This window comes from Chlamydotis macqueenii, chromosome 10 (genome assembly GCF_036417535.1).
Source record: "Chlamydotis macqueenii isolate bChlMac1 chromosome 10, bChlMac1.mat, whole genome shotgun sequence".
In the NCBI taxonomy this organism is placed as follows: Eukaryota; Metazoa; Chordata; class Aves; order Otidiformes; family Otididae; genus Chlamydotis; species Chlamydotis macqueenii.
Genome location: NC_141565.1, coordinates 5,289,254 through 5,309,992, shown reverse-complemented (window position 1 = coordinate 5,309,992; position 20,739 = coordinate 5,289,254). Strand labels below are relative to the sequence as shown.

At 44.7% G+C, this 20,739-nt stretch overlaps 1 protein-coding gene across 2 annotated transcripts in view; it reads left to right on the top strand.

Moving 5' to 3' along the window:
* The window catches only part of MAPKAPK3 (MAPK activated protein kinase 3), a 128,675-nt gene that overhangs the window by 68,989 nt on the left and 38,947 nt on the right, over nt 1-20,739 (top strand). Inside the window, exons 1-2 of one of the 2 annotated variants that reach the window (XM_086755788.1) lie at nt 9,688-9,893; nt 10,857-11,205. The exons of the other annotated variant lie outside the window; for it this stretch is intronic. Coding sequence (XP_086611914.1) covers nt 10,981-11,205 — 225 coding nt within the window. The 5' untranslated portion in view covers nt 9,688-9,893; nt 10,857-10,980. Of the gene's footprint in view, nt 1-9,687; nt 9,894-10,856; nt 11,206-20,739 lie in introns of those variants that run through there. 2 annotated transcript variants of the gene reach the window in all.

The following is a 20,739-nucleotide window of genomic DNA, read 5'->3' as shown; positions in this document are numbered from 1 at the left end:
CCCGCAGCTCCCCGCCTCGCCCTGCGGTTCACCCGCGGCTTGTCGTGAATCTGCACAGCCCCCCGCACGCCCCTGCCCTCCCGCCAGCCGGGCTGCGGTGCTGCCTGCACCCGCTGGCGGGGAGTGGGCCACGTCCCCGTGAAGGGGGGCACGGGGTGCTGTGGTGTCCCGCGGTCTGGACGGTGAAAATACGGTTGTGGCGGTGCGTAGGGTGGCCCCGTGTCTTGGTCATCTGGGAATCCCCTGCGAGCTTGGATTCCAGCTGGGCAGATTCTCCTGGGAAAGGTTGCACCACCACCGTCTTGTCCTGCGTTTGTAGTTCCCAAGTTAAAATTGGGTGACCCAAAATGAAATACTTCAGTTACTTTTAGGGTTATTGAGCCTTTTTTTTTTTTTTAAATACTTTTTAACAAAAGGTTGATGATCCTTTTCCTGCCACAAGTTGCCACCTCTCCGTGTGTCAGAGATAAGAGAGAATGCTGGAGTGGGCTGTCTGTCACTTCCATTGAAGCAGGTGGAATATTGACAAATATTAGTAACCATTGTGCTGTTCAGAACCAAACTGGATGGGGCCGTGAGGGCAGGGGAAGGTGACGATAAGGATAAGGTTAGAACGGTGTTCTCATGGGCAGGACATGAGAGCAGGAGGCCTATGTTCAGCTCCTGACTCAGCCTTCAGCTCCCTGCTGTTTCGTTTAGCAGCCGGTTGGCTTTCTGCATGCTCGTGTTCGTTGTCCTTGCTATTTCAGGGAGAGTGCAGCAACGAGTGCTACTGATAATTCTGAGCTATTCAGAGAGAGAGGTGCTGAGGGCCATCCGAGTTTCCAGAGGGATGGGAATGCCATCACGCATGCGCCCCTTGACCAGTTTGCTTCTCCATCCTAAGGCAGACTTCAGCTCACGCTTCATCTGAATATGTGTGAATTCCCAGGAGAGGGGAGGAGATAGCAGAGAGAGGAATTTCAGTCCTCATCCTTTCTGTGCGCAGCAAGCACAACAGTCAGAAGATCATTCAAAGGCTTACCTTCGCAGTTCTGGCAGGGGGATGCTTGCATGCCTGTGCTCCTTTGTATCTAAATTCGGCTTTATTTAAAACCTTCTGTTGTGGTGCAGCAGCACGATGGACTTGAACAGAGCTAGACTAGAGAGCAGGAAGTGGCTGCTGTCTTCTGCAAGTAGTAGTTACCCTGCACGTTCAGAAAGTATTTCATCTTCAGCCTTGGAGGAGACACAGATCCCAGCTGTAAGGCGGGCGTGCTGCAGCCCAGCGCAGACATTGAGAAGCTATTGTTCCATATTTTTTTACTTTGGGCTCCACCTAGTGATCTTCTTGTGGAAAAGCCTTTGTGTGCAGGCTCTGCAGTGGTGGTTGAGTTGCCATTTGTCTCTCCCGAGCAGGAAAGCAATGCTAGGAGCTGTACAGTGGAAACATCACATGCCGAAACGGGTCTCGGTTCACAGCAGCGCGGACACTCTGTTATTCAATATGCATTGCATTCTGGTGCAGTGGGTTTGCACCTGCCATCACTAGATCCATGCTGCTCTTTTCATGAGTCCTACAGGACCCTGAAGGGTGACCATTAAACTGAAGTAGCTAATGCGTATGAGAATTAATAAAAGGAGCTTTCATTTTCATTGGGAACCTTTTTAGGGGTCCACCACACCCACAAAAAAAAAAAAAATCAGGTTAATGCTTGGGCTATTTTATCTACAAAATTAGCAGTTGGTTTTAAGTCAGGAGTGGTCAATATTACTTCATCACTCTACCTGAACATGTTGCCCCTCAGCGGCATTCCTCACGCACATGGGAATGCCCCAAGTAGCAAACAGAACAATATTCCCCGTTTGGCAATGCGGCAATGCCCCAGGCCCCGTGCAGTTGGTTACATCTGAACAGTCAGTATAAATTGCTGACATCCCAACAAATTAGTTGTTTAAACCCAGTTTATACTGGTGTAAATGGCTCAGCAGGGTTCAGTGTTGAAGAATTAGGGCCTTGCAGAGGCAGTTACAAGAAATATTGTTGAGGGCTGTCGTTGAGCAATAGGCTTTAGTTATGAAAGCTATCAAAGAAAGCTCACAAAAAAGTCAGAGAGGTGAGAAAATCCAGAAATCGTGGGCCGGTTCGCCCCTTAGGGAAAGTTCACCAACACAACAGCACCATCTACTGATAAATGGGGGTTTGAGAAGGCAGGTGGCCAATGTCCCCTTTCTGCTGAAGGTCTGTGACACTGCTTCAGCTGTACAGTCGGACATTTCCATAATCTTGTAGAGTTGCTGCACCTGGGTCGTGGCAATCCCAGGCACAAATCCAGGCTGGGCGGAGAATGGATCGAGAGCAGCCCTGAGGAGAAGGACTTGGGAGTGCTGGTGGACGAGAAGCTCAACATGAGCCGGCAATGCGCCCTTGCAGCCCAGAAGGCCAACCGCATCCTGGGCTGCATCAAGAGGAGCGTGGCCAGCAGGTCGAGGGAGGTGATTCTCCCCCTCTACTCTGCCCTGGTGAGACCCCACCTGGAGTACTGTGTCCAGTTCTGGAGCCTCCAACATAAGAAGGACATGGACCAGTTGGAGAAGGTCCAGAGGAGGGCCATGAAAATGACAGGAGGGCTGGAGCACCTTTCCTGTGAGGACAGGCTGAGAGAGTTGGGGCTATTCAGCCTGGAGAAGAGGAGGCTCCCGGGAGACCTGATAGTGGTCTTCCAGTACCTCAAGGGGGCCTACAAGAAAGATGGGGAGAGGCTGTTTAGTAGGGCCTGTTGTGATAGGAAGAGGGGTAATGGTTTTAAAATAGAGAGAGGGAGATTTAGATTGGATATTAGGAAAAAAAAATTTACAATGAGGGTTGTAGAACACTGGCCCAGGTTGCCCAGAGAGGCGGTGGAAGCCCCATCCCTGGAAACAATCAAGGCCAGGCTGGATGAGGCTCTGAGCAACCTGATCTAGTTGGGGATGTCCCTGCTCCTTGCAGGGGGGTTGGACTAGATGACCTTTGAAGGTCCCTTCCAACCCTAATCATTCTATGATTCTATGATATAAATGCAAAATAACATCCAAAATCTTGAGAGAGGTCTGTGTGTCTGGAGACAAGATTTACCTCCACTGTAAGCTTGTATGCGAAACACTGAGAGTTGCCCCCCTGGCTGGTGAGTGGCCATAAGGGCATCTCTGACCCGTACCCAGGGCTGTAATGTAAGGAACAGCACACAACTGAACAAACATTAACAATGATTGTCTATTCCTTGTTTAGATGGTTATTTTGGTTTAGATGGCCATCTTGTCATTTGAGTAGGGCACACCAATTTCTGTAATCAACCACACACAAGAGGGTGATGAATTTACTGTTGCAGTCTTGATTTCCCAGCCTGGTGTGGAGCAATGGAGGAGTCTCCAGGGTGTGGGTGAGCTGTGCCCTGGATGCAGAGACATCCAAGCTGGCTCCATGAGAAGCAGGATGTGCAGGACAGCAATGGGCTTCATTTCAGGCTACAAAAAAAATACTTTTCTGTTACTGTAAGGAACTCACTGTATTTGTTGTCCCTAGGCTCACTGGCATGTGGTGACCTAGAAGATGATTGCAGTGTGGCATCTGTTAGGAACGTTTCTGCTTGTATCAAATGCTGTGTTTCTGCCAAAATTGTGTTCCTGAGTGGCCTGGAAGCCCACCCCAGGACTATCAATGTTGCCATATCCATTAGCTGCAGGATCTCTTTCAGTGAAAGAGATTAATTTCTTGTGCTCCACTGCAGCATAGAATGAAGCACCATCTTCTGTAGACAAATTGGAAGATCTATTATGCTTTTGATTTATGATACTTCTATGAAAAATTCATGCTTTTTTTTCCCTCTCTCTGATGAAATGGAAATGTCCAATTGGTATCTCTCTGAGTCCTCAAGTTGTGTTCCAGAGCTCCTTCTGCTCTGTAGATCGCCAGACAGGAACCCTTAGTGGAGGAGCAGGGATGGAGCCTCCCAAAACCTCAATGATCGAGACAAGATATCTGTAATAAGGTGTCTGAGTACAGGATTATAAAAGCAACTGTCCTACCCTTTTCTGTATTTCTATAGAAAAGTACCTGCTGAGTATGCGCCAACAGGGAGGAACTAATTTTGAGGAACTATGTCAGGTATTAGGAGATGCTCTCCAGATTGTGAGACTGGTGCTGTTGAGACTTCCCTTTCCTTTACTACCAGCTGGTTCAGAGCCAGAATTTGTAATTCCTCCTAGAAACCATGTTATAATCCCGGGTCAGGGCAGAGGGCGTTGAGAACAAAAGAGAATTGTTCTAGTTTAGTGATCACAAAGCACCAGGTAAACGTCATTGCGTATGAAAGAGCTCTATAAACCTGTTTTTACCTCAGCAATGGAGAGAAGAGCTAGGCTGTTTGCTGATGAACTTTCCTGGTTGTATGGGTCATAGAAACTATTTCAGTTTCTGGCTTGGTTTTGGGCTTTTCTTTCTTCTCCCCACGCCCCCACTTTTTTTTTTTTTCTTTTTGACAAGTCTGAGACAGACACCTCCAGAGCAGGACTGAAAGACAGGCGAAAAAGCATGTATATAGTCTCTGTTTCAGACCACTGTGTACCCGACAGACTAAACTAAAGATCCTACAAGAAGCTTCTTTTCTTCTTCATATCACAATATTGTTCTGTAGAGCTGCCCTTTCTTTCTTTTAATTTCACAGATGCAGTTTCTCAAGAACTTCCTGAGAGATGTAATAAGGTTGTTGCAACCGCCCAATCTGACAAAGCTGTGTCCTCACTTCAACCTGACAATACGGAGGATGTTCTCTTTGGTGACATCTATATAATGCATCCCAGAGAGTAGATTTCTCATAACACCAGAAAAAATACATAGCTGTTACTCAGAGGAAGCAATGTTTCAGAAAAAATAAGTCACTGTATTTTAAGCTGATGATGATAGTTTATTGTAGCTGATATTGATTTCCACAAAACATTGCTATCAAAGGACTAATCCCCATGCAAATCACTTTTGTCTATAAATAAACTCAGGCAACTGTATGTCGTAGTTTAGCCCTGCTCAGGACCAAACTACGCAGTTTTTCATGCACTCTCCCCACCCTCCAAGGGAATGAGGGAGAGGCAATATAACAAAAACCTCCAGGTTTGAGACAAGGACAGGGAGAGATCATTCAGCGTACCATTATGGGCAAAACAGACTCATCTTGGGGAAAACTATTTCAATTTATTATTCATAAAACCAAAGCAGGATAATGAGAGACAGAAAAAAAACCCAACAACTTCCCCTCATCCCTCCCCTCTTCCTGGGCTTAACTTCATTCCAAATTATCTCTACCTCCTTCCCTGCCCTGAGCGGCACAGGGAGAATAGGGAATGGGGGTTGCAGTCAGTTCATCACACCTTGTTTTCTGCTGCTCCTTCCTCCTCGAGGGGAGAACTCCTCACCTTCCTCCCCTGCTTCAGTGTGGGGTCCCTCCCACAGGGACAGCCTTTCACAAACTGGTCCAGTGTGGAGTCCTTTTCCGTGGGGTGCAGTCCCTCAGGAGCCAGCTGCCCCAGCGTGGGGTCCTCCACAGGCCACAGCCTCCTTTGGACATCAACCTGGCCTGGCGTGGGGTCCTCCATGGGCTGCAGGGGGATCTCTGCTCCTCCACGGGCTGCAGGGGATCTCTGCCCGGAGCGACTTCACCTCTCCCTCTTTCTTCACTGCCTTTGGTGTCCTCAGCCGTTCCTCTCACAAGCAATTCTTCACAATCAGCTCAGGCAGATGCCTCTCACGTTCTCTTCACATCTCCTCTCTTCTCTTCTCTGGGCCGGGCCAGGCCGAATCGGGGCTAATCGGCCGCCCGGCGGGAGGCCAGAGGGTGAGGGCCGCAAGGCCCATGAGGTCTACGCCTCCCCCCTCTGCCCCAATTTCTGGGTTTTGGGGTTTTTTTTTTTCTTTCTTTCTTTTTTTTTTTTCTTTTTTTTTTTTTTTTTTTTTTTTTTTTTTTTTTTTTTTTTTTTTTTTTTAAATTTTCCCCTTCCTAAATACCTTACCACAGAGGCATTATACCTGTTGCCAATTGGCTTGGCCCTGGCCAGCACTGGGTCCGCCCTAGGCCCGGCCAGGTCCACCAGACAAAGGAGAAACTTCTAGCAGCTTCTCACAGAAGCTGCCACTGTAGCCCTGCCTTGCTCCACAAAACCTGCACACTGCAGCATTCAGGTAAGTATCACTGCAAAATATGCCATCCCTCAAAAAACATTTGATGACATCAGCTTTCCTAGCTCTCCAGATGAGAGCCAACTCAGATACTTCATCTCATTTTTGTTAAGAAATTAGATGTTTGAAAGTCTGAAATGTCTTTGATCCCAGATATTGCTGTTATTGAATTGCTACATCATGGTAAAAAAGCAGGGAACATACCCAGTGGAACAGCTAAAATGAACCTTCTGTATTTAAACAGTAGTGCTCTGTGTGTGTAAACTAGGTACCTGTGATATCCAAGACATGATAAAATCAGGAACATATCTAAACTGCGTAAAATATGAAGCTTCACAGGGTTAACACACTACCTTAGAGAAACAGGGCTGCTGCCCCAGAGCTTATTGCAAGATTAGGGCCTTACTGTTTGGTTATTTTCTCCTATAAGCTACTTTTCCAGTTTTGGACAAGGCTGGCACAGCTAAGCCACTAAATTCTTTCTTGAAATAAATTGGTTTGTGTTGTTGCTGTTGGGGATTTTTGGTAAAAACAAGATTAATATTTAATTTACAGTTTTAGGGATTTTTGTGAGGATGAAAGAACTTTTGCTGTAGTGGGCTCTTATCTTGTAATAGTACTGGTTTTTTTTTTTTTAAAAAAAACTTAAAAAAGCAAACATCAATAAATAAATAAAAGCATCTTTTTCAATGAAAAATGTCCCCCGGCTCAGTAAGCTGCAGCGGGCCTGTTGGTGTGTCCTCGGTCAGTATCTCCAAAGGATGCTAACACAGCTCGGCCTGCCATGAGCACAAAGAGATCTGCAGCGTAAGTTTTTGATCATACGAGATGCAATTCCCGGGGAGATCTAAAACTGGCGTTTGAAAGCAGACATCGTGGGAGATGCTCCCGAAGCCAGACAGGGGGACAGCTGCAGCCAAACTGACCACACCGAGCTCGCTTGCCTTCAGGAGCCCGAGGTGTTTGGGTTAAAGGGTTAACCTGACTGTTAACTCCAAGATGTCTGCCTGGACCCAGCACGCTCGTCCCTCCCCCAGAGCTTGTCAGAGAAATTATAAAACCTTAAGCAGCTTAGGAGAAGGATATTGCACAAATGAATGTTCTCGGCTCTGTACAAACTGCGTGTGGATTGCAAAGGCCTGGATTTACAAGTGTGGGAACTTCACAGTGGGTACCCAACACGGGTTTGCAGGTACGGTCACCTAAGACACCACACCAGGTCACCACAGCAGAGTCATTTCACTAGTGCAGCGCCCAAACCAGACTGCTTTTGGGCAGCCCAGCATGGTCAGAATAACATTGATTAAAAAGCATCAGCTGAGCAAAATCAGGTGAGATGTCCAGTGGAAGAGATTTAGAAGTTTAGTACAAGAGCACGGGATACTTTTGGCTGTTACTGACAGTATCAGATTGCCAACTTGTTACTTGTGGAAACACTCTGTTGCAAAGATTTTTAAATATTGACAAATACCGTCTTTGTCATTGGTTTTAAAGATTTTCTGCACATGATATTTGTGTTTTGCTTGGGGTAGAGATACACTTTGTGCTCGGACAGCTTGTCTAAGACAAAAGACGAACACAAAGAGCAAGGGAATATTTATCTGCGTTTTCTTCCTCAGCTGTGGCTGTCCTTGTGTACAGTGATGCTATTTGATACTTGGGCTGGGGCTAGAAAGCTTTCTTTGGAGTTTATTGTGGGTGAAATCAGGGTTGGTGTAAGGCCTTACTGACCCTGATTCACACTGGATTTTTAAGGTCCTTCCCCTGTTTAAACTTATTACTGGTTGCTGGTAAAATGGTGAACTTTGCTAAGAGCATATATAGACAATACCGAGTAGTGAACCTGAACCAGCGTAGCTTTCAGTGAGATACTGTTTCAAGCAGTGAACTTGAAAAATGTGTTTTGTATCCTACCAGTTGAACTCTTCTCAGTGGGAGACTGTTGTAACTGAGACATGTAGAACCAACACACAGAAGAATTCTGTCATTTCCTCGTCTTTGCTCCTTTCCTTCCACACAAAGCTTGTTTTGTAGAAGCTCATCCCTGTAATAGTTAGAAAGAGTTGTAATTTCTTAATGAAATTCCTTGCTTCTGACACACTCTGTAAAAAATAGCAACCCCTTAAGTAGGCATCTGTTTGGAATTTTTGCAACGTTTAGTATTTCCTAGAACAGGTCTATAAATTGCCTTCTGCTAGGTTTAATGTGCTAGCTGCTGTAACAACTGCTTGCTTTGGTCAGCCATAGACTTTTGTGTACAGGTTATACGAAAATATCAGAAGAGGGGCTGGGAATGGGAGCTACAAATCTGTGTGAGTGAGTATATTTCTCAAATTATAAAATACAGAAGAGAGCTCAGAGATTTAAAGTTCCCCCCCCCCCCACTGACTGTAAGCTGGGAAAGGGGCTATAGTTACCTGTCGCAAAGAGAAGGAAAACACCATCCAGGACAAATAAAACAGCAAACACAGGCAAAGGCCATGGGAAGGAAAATAAGAGCAAGCTGCTGACTACAGAACAGTGTTATTAAAGGTTTGCAGCCTGGGACCTTACAGTTATGTATACGTTTCCCTGAGATTGCCACAGTGGGAGGCGGTGCAAAGCCTAAGAAGGCTGGAAGCTAAAGCTGAGAAGGAAGGGTTGGAAATAGCTGTGTTCCTCTGGGATTTGGTTAGCCCAGAATAGGTGAACTGGATCAGGGGACAGGCGCTCCAGTAGCTGAACTGCTGAAAGCCTGGAAGGGAAACCTGAGGCAGAATAGCTGTAGCGTCACATCCCACGGCGATATACTGCGGATCTGCATCCCGCTAAGTTGAACTACTTTTTATCCCTTGGAGAAACGACTCATTAGTCCTTTTAATTATTTTCCTAACCGCTAGAACTCCAGATGCCATTATGTTATGTAAAATGACAAATGTATTTTTAACTCGTAAAGCGTGTGAACTTCAGGCTCTTCCCAGTGATACAAATACAGCTCCACTTCCACGCATGACTCATCTTCACAAGTAGGAAAAACTCAGCGTTCCACATCCCCGTAGCCGCGCTCTGTGCACCGGCAACGAGCGACAGTTGCTGTGGGAACCACCGCTTTTCATATCCTGACTGTGCATACAACGCTGCAAAGAACTCCTGGCTGCTTATTTGGCAGAAAAGGGTCGCCTTTCATAGCAGCACCGACTTATTTTGGTAATCGCGGTGCCTAAAGGGGCGGTAGCCCGTCCAGTATGGCGTCTCGATGCTTTGCTCCACAGCTATACCCTTACTGTTTCAAACAGGTTGTCGAGTGAACGCCTCAAATCCTTTCCCCTTCCTAAAACGAGCGATGGAGGGGAAGCGGGGTTCCCCGCCGGGGCCTCCCCTCGCCTCCCGCTCCGTCACCGCGCGGGCGCGCTGCGGCACAAGCCCGGAGCCGCCGAGGCGGCTTCGTCCCCTACGCAGCCGCGGAAAGGCGGGGGGGCGGGAGAGGGTGAGGCAGCCCCCTCAGCCCATGGCGGGGGCCCGGTCCGGCCCGACCCCGGGGGAACCGGTAGGTTCCCCCGGGGTCGGGCCGGACCGGGCCCCCGCCGCGGGCCGCTTCCACTCAGCGCAGGGCCGGGGGGGGAGGCGGTGCGCACCTGCCCAGGGCGTCGGGGCGGGCCGAGGGAAACCCCGCCTTCCGGGACTCCGCACCGGGAAGCCTCGGCCGGGGCCGCGCCGCCACAGGCAGGTAACCGTCCTCCGGCAGTGGAGATTCCCCTTTCTTCCCCGCTACCGCTTTGGTGGTTCCCCGCCTTTGCGCGCCGTGGGGCCTGCCTGGCCTCAGAGTTTTCCCGCCTCGGGGTTTTCCCGCCCTTCGCCTCGCAGTGCGGGGGGTGCGGGGCTGAGGGAGGCGCCCCGCCGCCGGCCCTCACTGAGGGAGCGCGGGCCCGGCAGCCCCCTCGGCCCGAGCAACGGCCCCTCAGCCTCCCGCTCCGAGCTTCGCCTGCTCGTGGCTCGGCCCGGCCGCCTTAACGGGGCTCGGCGGCCGCTGGCACCGGTACCTCCCCCGGGGGCTGCGCTCCTGAGAGGCCCTCAGCGGGGTCAGGCAGCGCCTCGGCTTTGGGAGCCATGCTGTCGCATCCCCGCACACCCGAGTTTTTGGGTGGTTTGATGGTCCCCTAAATAATGCTGCACCTGCCCCTCACTCGGTGGACCGGGGCAATTCAGTGAGTGCTGCCCCAGCATCAGGTCCGATGCCTGCCCACGCAGTGCCCCTCTGCGGTTTAATCCAGGTGTTTGTGGTTCTTTTGCCTAACTGGGAGTGTCTGGGTGGGGAAGGGGACTGTTGTGGAGCTCTCTACGTAAAACACTGAGGCAACAAGTTGTTAGTACAGGTTTGTAAGCTCCTTGAAGCAGAGGCTCTCTGTTCTGTTGTACAGAGCTTACCTGAGTAAGGCTTTAGTCCAAGACTCTGCACAGGCACTTGTTGCAGCAAAAGCAGTAGTTTGTAACTGCAGACTGATAACTGTGTATTGGAGTTGGGGTGACTGGTCTGTAAAGCTAAACAAAGTGTGCTTTCCTCAGGTGAACATCAGCTTCTGGTCCCTGTAACATGTGGTCGTCTTGTTAAGAAAGGAAGAGAGAAAAGTGGTTAGGTGGGAGAACAGTTAGTTGACGTCAATGACTAATACTCATTTACGTTTTTACTCAGGACTAAATGGAGCAAATGGACTGTTTGAACCACCGGGTTTGATTGCCTAAGAGGAGGGACTCTGCTGAGGATACCCCACACGGAACCTGCTGGGTATCTCTGTCATCTCGGACTCTTCCCTGATATGGAACAAAGTGAAGGTGAACAGGAATCCCTGCCAGAGAGTCAGGTGGATAACAAGAGCAGTGTGAAATCCTTGCCTGGGGGAGAGGCCCATGTCAAACTAGAGATAAAAAAAAATGCAGTTACAGATGACTACAAACTCTCCAAACGGGTGCTAGGGTTAGGAATCAATGGCAAAGTCCTGGAGTGTTTCAACAAGGTGACAGGCCAGAAATGTGCTCTGAAGGTATGTAGGCTTTTTCTTCTTTTCCTTATTTATGGTTTAGAGGCTGGAGTTCACTTCCAAAGCCCCGGAAAAGCTACTTGTTCTGTTGCTTAAATTTCACAAAGAGTGCTACTTGAAGAATTTGAGTATGTGGAGACACTTGCTGTTACTTACAACATTGTAGTCCAAACTTGAGTCTTTTCCGGAATATTCTGCGTGAGTTTCCAGGTGAATGTTACCAGCTGTGAAATTCTCATGTTCATATTTAAAAGACAAAAAAAGCGGGGGAGAGAACAGTGTCTTGATGTGTTCTGTGAGAAAGCTTGCTAGGTTTTGAATGAACATATTATGCAATACTGGGAGGGAAACTGTTCTGGATCTTGTGCAATGAAATAGACCTAAACTGGGAAGTATTGAAATGTTCATTGGTCTTCAGGCTTTCCTCCCTTTGAAGACTTTTCTTAAGGGGCATTTCTAGTTGTTTACTCACTTATTCTCTTTATTTTTGCAATTCATTTACAGAGGGTATTACTTGGGAAAGCACTGATTACACCAGTATTGGCAAGTAAGTTTAGTAGATGTTTATGGTGATAAGCACCACTTAAATAAATGGAGCAATAACCATTCATTAGAGAACATAAAGCTTACCTGCCTTTTGCTCTGCAGCTATTAAACCTGAAGATTTCCCTGATGCTTTTAAACCACATTGTTAGAAAAAAGCAGCTTAAATGAGAACCGGGACGGTTCTGTATGGTAAGACTGAAAACCAGCTGAAGTGATTGTCATGAGAATTACTTAAGAATGTTACCAAGTCTTTGCTGGTCTTAATCTGATTAGCTGGGATGTCTGGAGGGCTTTTGGATACACTTCCTTTTCTTAAACCTCACGCTCCCTGTTTGCATACAGCAGGGCAAATCTGCTAATGGTCAGCTGGAAGGTCTGCCAAGGTCTGGACTGGGTCTTACTTCTACCAAGCTAGAACTGCTGTCCCCAGCAAAGCCTTTGCACTTTGATGGAGCAGGCTGGAAATACCTGGTAGCTTTGTGTATTGAAAACATTTTTAATAGAGGAACTAGAAAAGCTTATACTACAATAACGTGCTGATTAATTCACATGTTTCCAACGCTCATTTTCTTTGTCATGCTGGTTTTTTTGTATCAGCTTTCACATAGCTGACTCATAGAAGTTTATCATGGGGAAACTGGAGGTTTTGGCAAACAGACTGGAAGTACTGGGGTTTTACGCCTGTACAGGGGAGTGTCAGGCTTTTACAGCTCTGAGGTGATCCATTAATCAGATCCTTCTGAAGTGCTATCAACATTAATTTCTATAATTGGCATACTGTGCTGAAGGTTAATAGTTAATGCAGAAGCTGTTCTGCTGTTTCTGAAGAGTTCAGCAGCTGCTTTGCTGGTTATCGACCATTCATACTTCAAAGGTTTTGCAGCCATAAGGGCTGGAAGCCTTTTAAAGTAGAAGTTGCCATTCCAGAGCACAATCCAATGGCAACAAGTGTGTTCCAGAGCAAATTCTTTAGCTCTGGAATCAAATAGGAAATGCATTCTTGTGGATACTAGCATCTGTAATTTTTTTTTTTTTTAATTTGTCACTCAGAGTTGCGGAGGGGGAGAAGAGACGTAAAAGTTGCTGTGTGCTGACAGAATGTCCTCTGCATGATGGTGAGGAGGAACTTAGAGTAGTAGATTCTCTGATAGCAGTTTCTGTTTAGCACCAATTGAGTTGGCTGATTTTTTCAGAACTTTTGAAATATATTGAGGACCTAAGCACTACTCCCATTCCCAAACTGGAGTTTTGTCAGTAATGGCAAAAACCCCCCACTGAAATTACGTTATATGTGTGTTTGTCCTCCTTCTCTCCCCCAGCTGTGGAATATGTGCATTTTTCTTCTGAAAGGGACAGAAATGTTAAGATGTTTATGAGTTCTCTAGCGAGTTTAAATGGCAGATAATAGTTTGCTGCTTGCGTGTATGTATTTCTTATCGTTTTGAGTTTAAGTGCTGAATAAAAAGTTAAATAAAGTTAAATTAAGTAAAACTGCCAGCAGCCCAGAGAGAATCCACTGTTCTCTCAAAATATGGTCTAATGAGAAGATTGCCCAACAAGGAAGGATAAAAACCGTGCTTGGTTAATTGGAAAGAATAGAAAGATCTTTTCTTAGCCCTGAAGATATTTGCAAGGATGAAAATATTCAGAGGAAATTTTTCTGTTGTTTCTTGTGAAACCTGAACTGGGCCACACAAGTCCCAAACCTGCTCTAGGTGAGACTTCAGAGCAAACCATCCAGTCAAAACAGATATGGAAAAGGGACAAGAAACTTAGGGGGGAAAAAAAATTCAGAAACAGCTTCAGTGCAGAATTCTCTGTAGGGACAATAGGGCCTTGGTGTTTCTGCCTTGCCACTGCTCATACTTCCTAGGTGTGATTGGCAGGGTTATCAGTCACTTACAGGAATAGAATGTGGAGGCTGATGAAGTTGTTACAGAAGAAAACCCAACTGGTCTGACAGGTAAAGAGAAATGTAAAAATTGAATTGCAAGTGGAACAGAAAGAAAGGGATGCTGGAAGGATTTTTTTTTTTTTTCCTGGAAGTTGTTTGTTCAACCTCTATTATGTATATTTTTGGACAAATACTTAAGGCGTGAGTGTGCTGACTGTAACCTCCTCCTGGGAAGGGAAAAACATCACTCCTGCTGCTGAAGAGAAAGCGTAATAGTCTGTTCCCCTTCACACCAAACTTGACTATTACAGTAGCTTCTGACTTGGCAGATGGGACTGCTTTCTGCCTGCAGGTTTTCTTTTATATGGGAGCAAAGCCAGCACAGCCAGGGCCTGGATAGAATTTACTCAATGGAAGGAATTTTAACTGAGGTACTCAAGAGGAAAGGGCTCGAACAAGCAGAAACATTCACCCTCAGAGCCGTGTGACAGTCAAGCACTACATACTGTAGTTGGGAGGTCCCTGTTGTCGTCTTTAGTCTGTGTCCGTAATTGGAACTAGTTAGAATTTCACTAATCATTTTAGACTGGGAAAACACAAGACGTCCTTTCAGAGAGACTGCAGGGTTTTGATTATTTTCCTAAAGTATTATGTGGCTTAGTTTACTCTGCTTGGCATTGTGATTTGCTGCACATTTTTACAATGTGCTGTCAGCTTTGTTTCTGTTAGATTGAAATGCCGCACAAATTGCTGTCCTGCTCCAGAAAATCTAATCTGGTTACTCACTTAAACGCATAATGACATTTTGGCTGAGCAGCACTGTTTCCAAATAGTGAGAACACAGGGATTTAGAAAAGTAGAAGCATAATCAAAACTGCTGTGCAGGACTGTAGCCTTCTAGAAGGCAATGATGTTTTGGTCTCTCACTCCTTTGCAAATAGAAAACCTTCTCGGATCTCTTTCCGTAGTTGATCCAGAAATAGCAGTCAAGTGAAGTCTAGTCACTCTTCTATTTTTGTCTCTTCTTTGCCAGCCTGCCCCCTTCTGTTCACTTTACCTTTTGGGGCTAAAATTTAATCTCCACTCCTTTAACACTGTCATCAGCCTGAGCATTCTCTGCTGTTTTTGACACTCTTCCCTGTTTTTGGGGAGAAGAGAAGACCAAAATAGCTGACTACCTGTGAGGATAAATGTGGACTCCTGGGAGTCCCATTAAAAAAAAGCTCAATATACTGTTCCTTGTTCTTTCTTTGTTTTTCCCTCACTTCCTCACTTCTTTTTTCTTGGGGGGGGAGGGGAATTCCTGCTAAGTGGTGTCAAAATAGTATTTCAATGCTTTGATGACCTAGTTTTTGCCTAGCAGCAAAACAAAGACCCTTGGAACTTCAGGAAAGTAAAGTACATTGGTTATGACTGTATTGGTTCTTTAGATATGAAGCCTCTCCTGCGTAACAGTATAGCAGTTGTAAAGCCCTTCTCCCCGAAGCACTGTGCGTATGCGCCGTGTGCTGCGGCTGCCTTGCAGTCACCTGAGACTTTCAGGTTAAGGCAGGAGTACGTATGAATGGACCTGCCAGGTCTTATCCTCCAGAACAAATAGTGAGTTAAGCTGTGACAGCGGCTACGGCAAATTTCCTGTGCTGCTAAGTGCCAACAATACAGCGTACGTGACTTGCTGATTTGAAGGCAAATAGGTGAAGCCCAAATGTTAAATTAAGCAAAAAGCAAACACAAAAATGAACAGGCTTCTTGCCTGTTAAGGAACTTCTGGTGTATGATGTAAATGATAATCATAGAGTAGGAGGCTCTACTGTTATCCATAAGAGTATTAGCATAACATTGTGCTCAGAAGGAAGGAAAGCAGGTAATGCAGAAAGAAATTTTGCAAAAAAAAATCATTCCCAGAATTGTTCTTGGAAACCACAGGACTATATGGAGAACGTTGTTTTGCTTTCCAAAGTGGAGTCGCTGTGGGGAAAGATAGGCATTCTGCCTCACCTTGATTTAGTCTTGAGCTATGTCTCTCACTAAGTTTTAATGTTTCTGATTACGTTAAATAATACTACATCATGTAAGCTAATTGCTGGATGGTCTGTTTTCAGCTAGCATACCCTGAAGTCTGACTGTGATTACTTACAAACCGGAGACTGTACAGTCCAAAGTACTTATTTTGCTAGTTATCTAAATAGCTGATACTTGTAAAATACCCTGTTTATTGCCTGAAATAAGATGGTGATAAAGGAAAAGAATGCAGCAGTGGAGAAGGCAATGCCTACAGTGAAAGTGACGGTTATTTTAGGCTGGTGATTGATTGTAGAATAGGAAATGTTAAAAAGCTTCATAGATACTATAGATTGCATTTTTAGAAGAGAAGAAAATTATGCCAGATTAGGAATGAAACATTTCAACATTTTTAGAAGAAGAATAATGTTGTACTAAGCTAGAACTGTGCTGGGAATTCAGGGGAACCAAGTGTAATTGTTGGTTATGTTTTCTGCAGGATGAAGGAGCTCTTGCTTTACTGGAGTGCTTGTATGTTTCGGGAGGGAATCAGCACTTTCTAGTGAAGTATTCTGTAGTTCCCTCTCACCTACCATGTTTCCTGTAGCCTATTTATACTGGCTTATCTCATGCTACGGTAAATTCAGTGTCAGTAACACAGCTGAGTATGAGTAATAAACTCCAGGAGCTATGTGTTGTAGATCAAAGCCAGATACAGCACAGAATGAATATGAGTTCAGAAAAGTTCTAGTTAAATGGCAGCCCCCAGTGTATGGAGGTGTACCGAAAATATGGGTAGCATGAGACTAGTCCTTGAATTTTATCCTTCAGTGCCAATCTTGGTAAGTATTATGTAAATATGCATAAAATACCTAAAATAACATTCAGTCGATTAAAAAGTGGGTCACTTCTACTGCTACAAGAATTGTTTTTAAACCGGTGAGTCATTCAAGACCCGAGTCTTTCGGCACTTTATACGTATTTGGGCCAGAATGGCACCTTTCAGAGTGTCAGTTGGGCTAGTTAATTTTTAAAAGGTAGACTTTATCAATTTACTTTGAAGCTCTGACATTTTTGACTGGTCATCTTCTTATTCGAAATACAGCAAATAGTTGTTTGGTTTTTTTTTAAAGATGTATTTGGACTGAAATAATAAAACCATGTGTAGTAAATTCTTACTAGCTTCAGTGGCAGCTCATGAAGCCTATAAAGTGCCAACAGAAAGGCAAATGCTATAAACCATTAAGCCATCTTGAAAAAACAAAACTCTGTTGATGCAACTTTGCAGCTTCTGTGTTCTTTTCCAGTCTGCTAGCAAGCTGGCACAAGTTATACCCTGAGTTGCGTAGCAGCAAAGTTTGGGAAGATCAAGGTGTGTTCCCCTGCCTTCACTAAGGTTCAAGGATCTGAGAAAGTATTATAGATACATGTCTTATTTCAGCTGGGAGGAAGGTGTGTAAAGGGAGAGCATGTGTACATATCAGTCAGACACAGCTAATCACTTGACACCCTCTTTGGACCAGAAGACCCTTCTCTTTGTCTCTCCCGCCTCCCTTTAGAGTCTAAATCCTTCTATTCCATTTAACTAAAGTAAAACCTCGCTGATTCATGCTAGCTAGGAGTCTCATTACAGATAACTGGATTTTGCAAATCAGCTTTAGTGCAAGGGAACAATAAGAAAGAATTTTAAAGTTCACTTACAACGCAAGTGTACTTCAGCCTCATTTACTTATGGTAATACCATCTAAAGAGATGCCTAGACTGGAAAAACCTGATAACATCTTTTATAATTTGGGAAGAATCAAGACCACACCTGTATGTCACAGCTCACACACACCTTTTTTTCTTTAGTATATGTTTCTCTGAGTGTGGTGGCACCCTGTGTAAGAGCAATCTGATCTGGGAATAAATGACTGCCCACGATAGCTTACTGCCAGTTAAGTCTCAACAGAAAAAAAAAAAAGAGATTATCTTCATGCTGTGATAAATTCATGGGAAGCTTAGAGAAGGAAGATGTCACTGTCACTGGGAGTAAGAGCCAAAGTGAATTTGAGAAAGTTGATAGATGAATCTCTTGCATATAAGGACTTTTTTTTTGGTGTTGATCTTTTAACTGTATATAGTGATTTTTAAAAAAAAATTACAATCATTGATTTATTTACATAATCATATGCAACATTTTGCATCCCTATATATTTTTGCAGTTAATATTTGCTTGACGCTGAAAAAGTTCCCATTTCTTGTATGATGTGCATATGTTTCCTTGTTATGGAATTTTCCCATGTTAAATATGTCTTTAGAACACCAGTCTTTAGGATTGTGTGTAATATTGTAATACCAAGAGTGTAGCTGTCTGCGTAGCTATCCGCATTTCTTTGGATATAGTGGAGTTGTTTGAATAGTTTGCACTGTGGCTCTTACATTCTAAGAAGATGTGGCAACATTCATGAAAAGGAAAGTGGCAGAGATGTGGCCAGCGTTGGAGGTGGAGAGCAGATGACCTGTTTACTTAATTGGAAAACCGTGAGAACTTCTTTCCATCATCACCAGTGAAAGGTGGTGGTGCAGTCTGGCCGGATTAGAGTGTATAAACTGCATGTATGGTGGTATTTTTCACAGACTTCCTAAGTACTTAAGATGATTCAAAGCTCCGTAAATGAGATTAAGCTATAAGGCTCCAGCTTTTTAATACCTCAGGAGTGAAAGGGGAGAGAACTCTTGCTCAGCATGTAAATCACGTGTGGCCTCCTAGTTCCTGAATCTTTGTAATATATGGCATTTTGCACTGAAGCTTTCATGGCCTGTTTTAAGAATAAAAGCAGGTATGAAGTTTGTATAAAATTAATTTTTCCTCCAGAAAAGTTTGTTTGCTGAATTTACTTTGAAAAAACAAAACAAACCACCCTGAATATGCCATCTTTACCAGTGATTTCAGATGTTCTGGCTAAGGACCCAATCTTATTAAAGTTGCGCCGTTCACAGATCTTAAGTCTTGCCAGTTCAGACTCTGGCTGTTCTCCATGGGCTTTTTCCCAGGATTTCTTTTTTTTTCTTGAATCCTCTCTTAAGTACACTGGTGTTCCAAGTAACAGGCCCTAAGGCAGCTCCTGGGATCTGAGTCAGCTAGGGCTGAGGACAGATTTATTAAACCCATTGTAAGGGAAGAGCTCAGAAAAACTTTTTTTTGTTTGCTTTTTTGGACAACGCTTCTGAAATATACAAACTGTTTGGAAACAGCAGGGTGTGGAGTGACTCATACTCTTCATCCACTGAACTTTCTTGTGTGGTGAAATTTTGGCTGGGGTGAGGAGTTTGCCTAGGTGTGAATCAGCTGTAAGCCTTGTGAAAGCATTTGAGTGCTGATTTGTAACTGCGGTTGGTTTCTGATATACTGTAGGGTGGATTTGTTTTTTGTTTTTGTTTTCAAAGGAGAGCAGTTAAAAACTGGGTAGGGAGTAGCCACCTCGCACACCTGTGTTCTGTGTGGGACTCTTGTGTACTCCTTGGCATCAAATCTACCATATATTTCAGGGATGAAGAGTCCTTAAAATCCCATTCAGTGCCACAAGGCCTGGGATTTGGTACTGCCATAGCTGCCAGTGTTTGCCTCACGTGTGGTTCTAATGACGAGAAATACTATCCTTTACTTGCTTCATTTTTAACCAAAAATGTGTTTGTTTATTTTTCTTGTAAATGATTAATTTCTCTCAGGGCCTTATTCCATTTCCCCACATGTTGCTTTTAGTCAATGTGGCTTTGTCGAAAGCAGCTCTGGTTTCCACAGCAACGGAGCTGTTAACACCAAAGATGTCAGTGCCTGAAGGTAGGGAGGGGAGGGGGCTGCATTTTCTGGCTCAGCTGCCTCGCTATGGTAGAGGCCCTTGCTGCAGCCATGCTACAGTACAATGTCTTCATTGTTTTTCTGAAGAGTAAAAGCCTTTCATTTTGTTCTACTCTTCCCTTTCCAATTAATTTACAGTCAAAATTTGACACTTGGGAGGGTGACGAGGCTTGATGGTTCCTTGATGCTTAGAACTTCCTGTTCTTTCAAGCCCTATATTCTGAGGGGCGTTGCTCTGTCATCTGCTTTTTAAACAGTTTTTCTGTGAACAAAATAGCACTTGCATGCGTTCAAAACCTGTAGCAGTAAGTCTGTGGTAGGGTAGGGCACTACTCTTTTTGACCCATGTTCAGTATCTGCTTATGAATGATGACATGAAAAATGGACCTTTTACCTTGCCGAGTAGTGTGAAACCTACTTCCATAAAACACGCTTGGATGGATTTTCTGAGGCACCCATCTCCATAGGGTGGGAACTAAACCTCACTCCTATTGACCTTGGAAAATTGCATTGTTTAAAAGTATTTTCTAATACACTGTTAACCTGTGAAATTTGTTGCCTCAGGAGCTCAATGGTAGTGTCGCCGTGAAGACCTTGAGAGAAAACAGCACTTCTCTGTGTATTGCAAATTTGAAGAAAAAACTTGTCGTTTCGATAAACTGTACAAATTTGGCTGTGGTCTTCTAGATCCTGTTGTTACAACTTAAAATAACAAATCTATCAGGCTCAGTAATGAAACTGTGAGCTTCAGGAGACATCTTATTGCTTCTCTCATGTGAAGTGTGTTGCTGCTGCAGGTATAAAATATCTTCCTGTCCAAGGAGAAGGGAGGTGGAGCTTTGGTCTCAGCTTTGCAGATGGCTGTAGCTCTGGGTCATGTCCGTCAGTTGCATAATAGTTTCATGTAAGGGTGTGTCTTCCTGGGCAAGGTGTTCTTGTCTGAACTAGGGTGTAAACATAAAGTGAAATAGATTTTTCACAATCGCTATTTGTAGTTAGATCCTTTCCCCCCCCCAGCTTCTTATGAAGGGCAGGGCCAGGAAGCACTTTTACCAGACTTGGCCCATGGAAATGCAAGCAGTGTAATGTTGTTGAAATGTCTTTTCAGGCACATTCCGGTGCTTATTTTCACCTTTAATAAAAATTATGGTAAAAAGCAACTGCTGAAGATAGTTGGAATCTGAAACTTTGAAGAAATAAGAAGTTAATACTTTAAACTGGCTCAAATACAAGATTAAATATTGTACCCAAATAC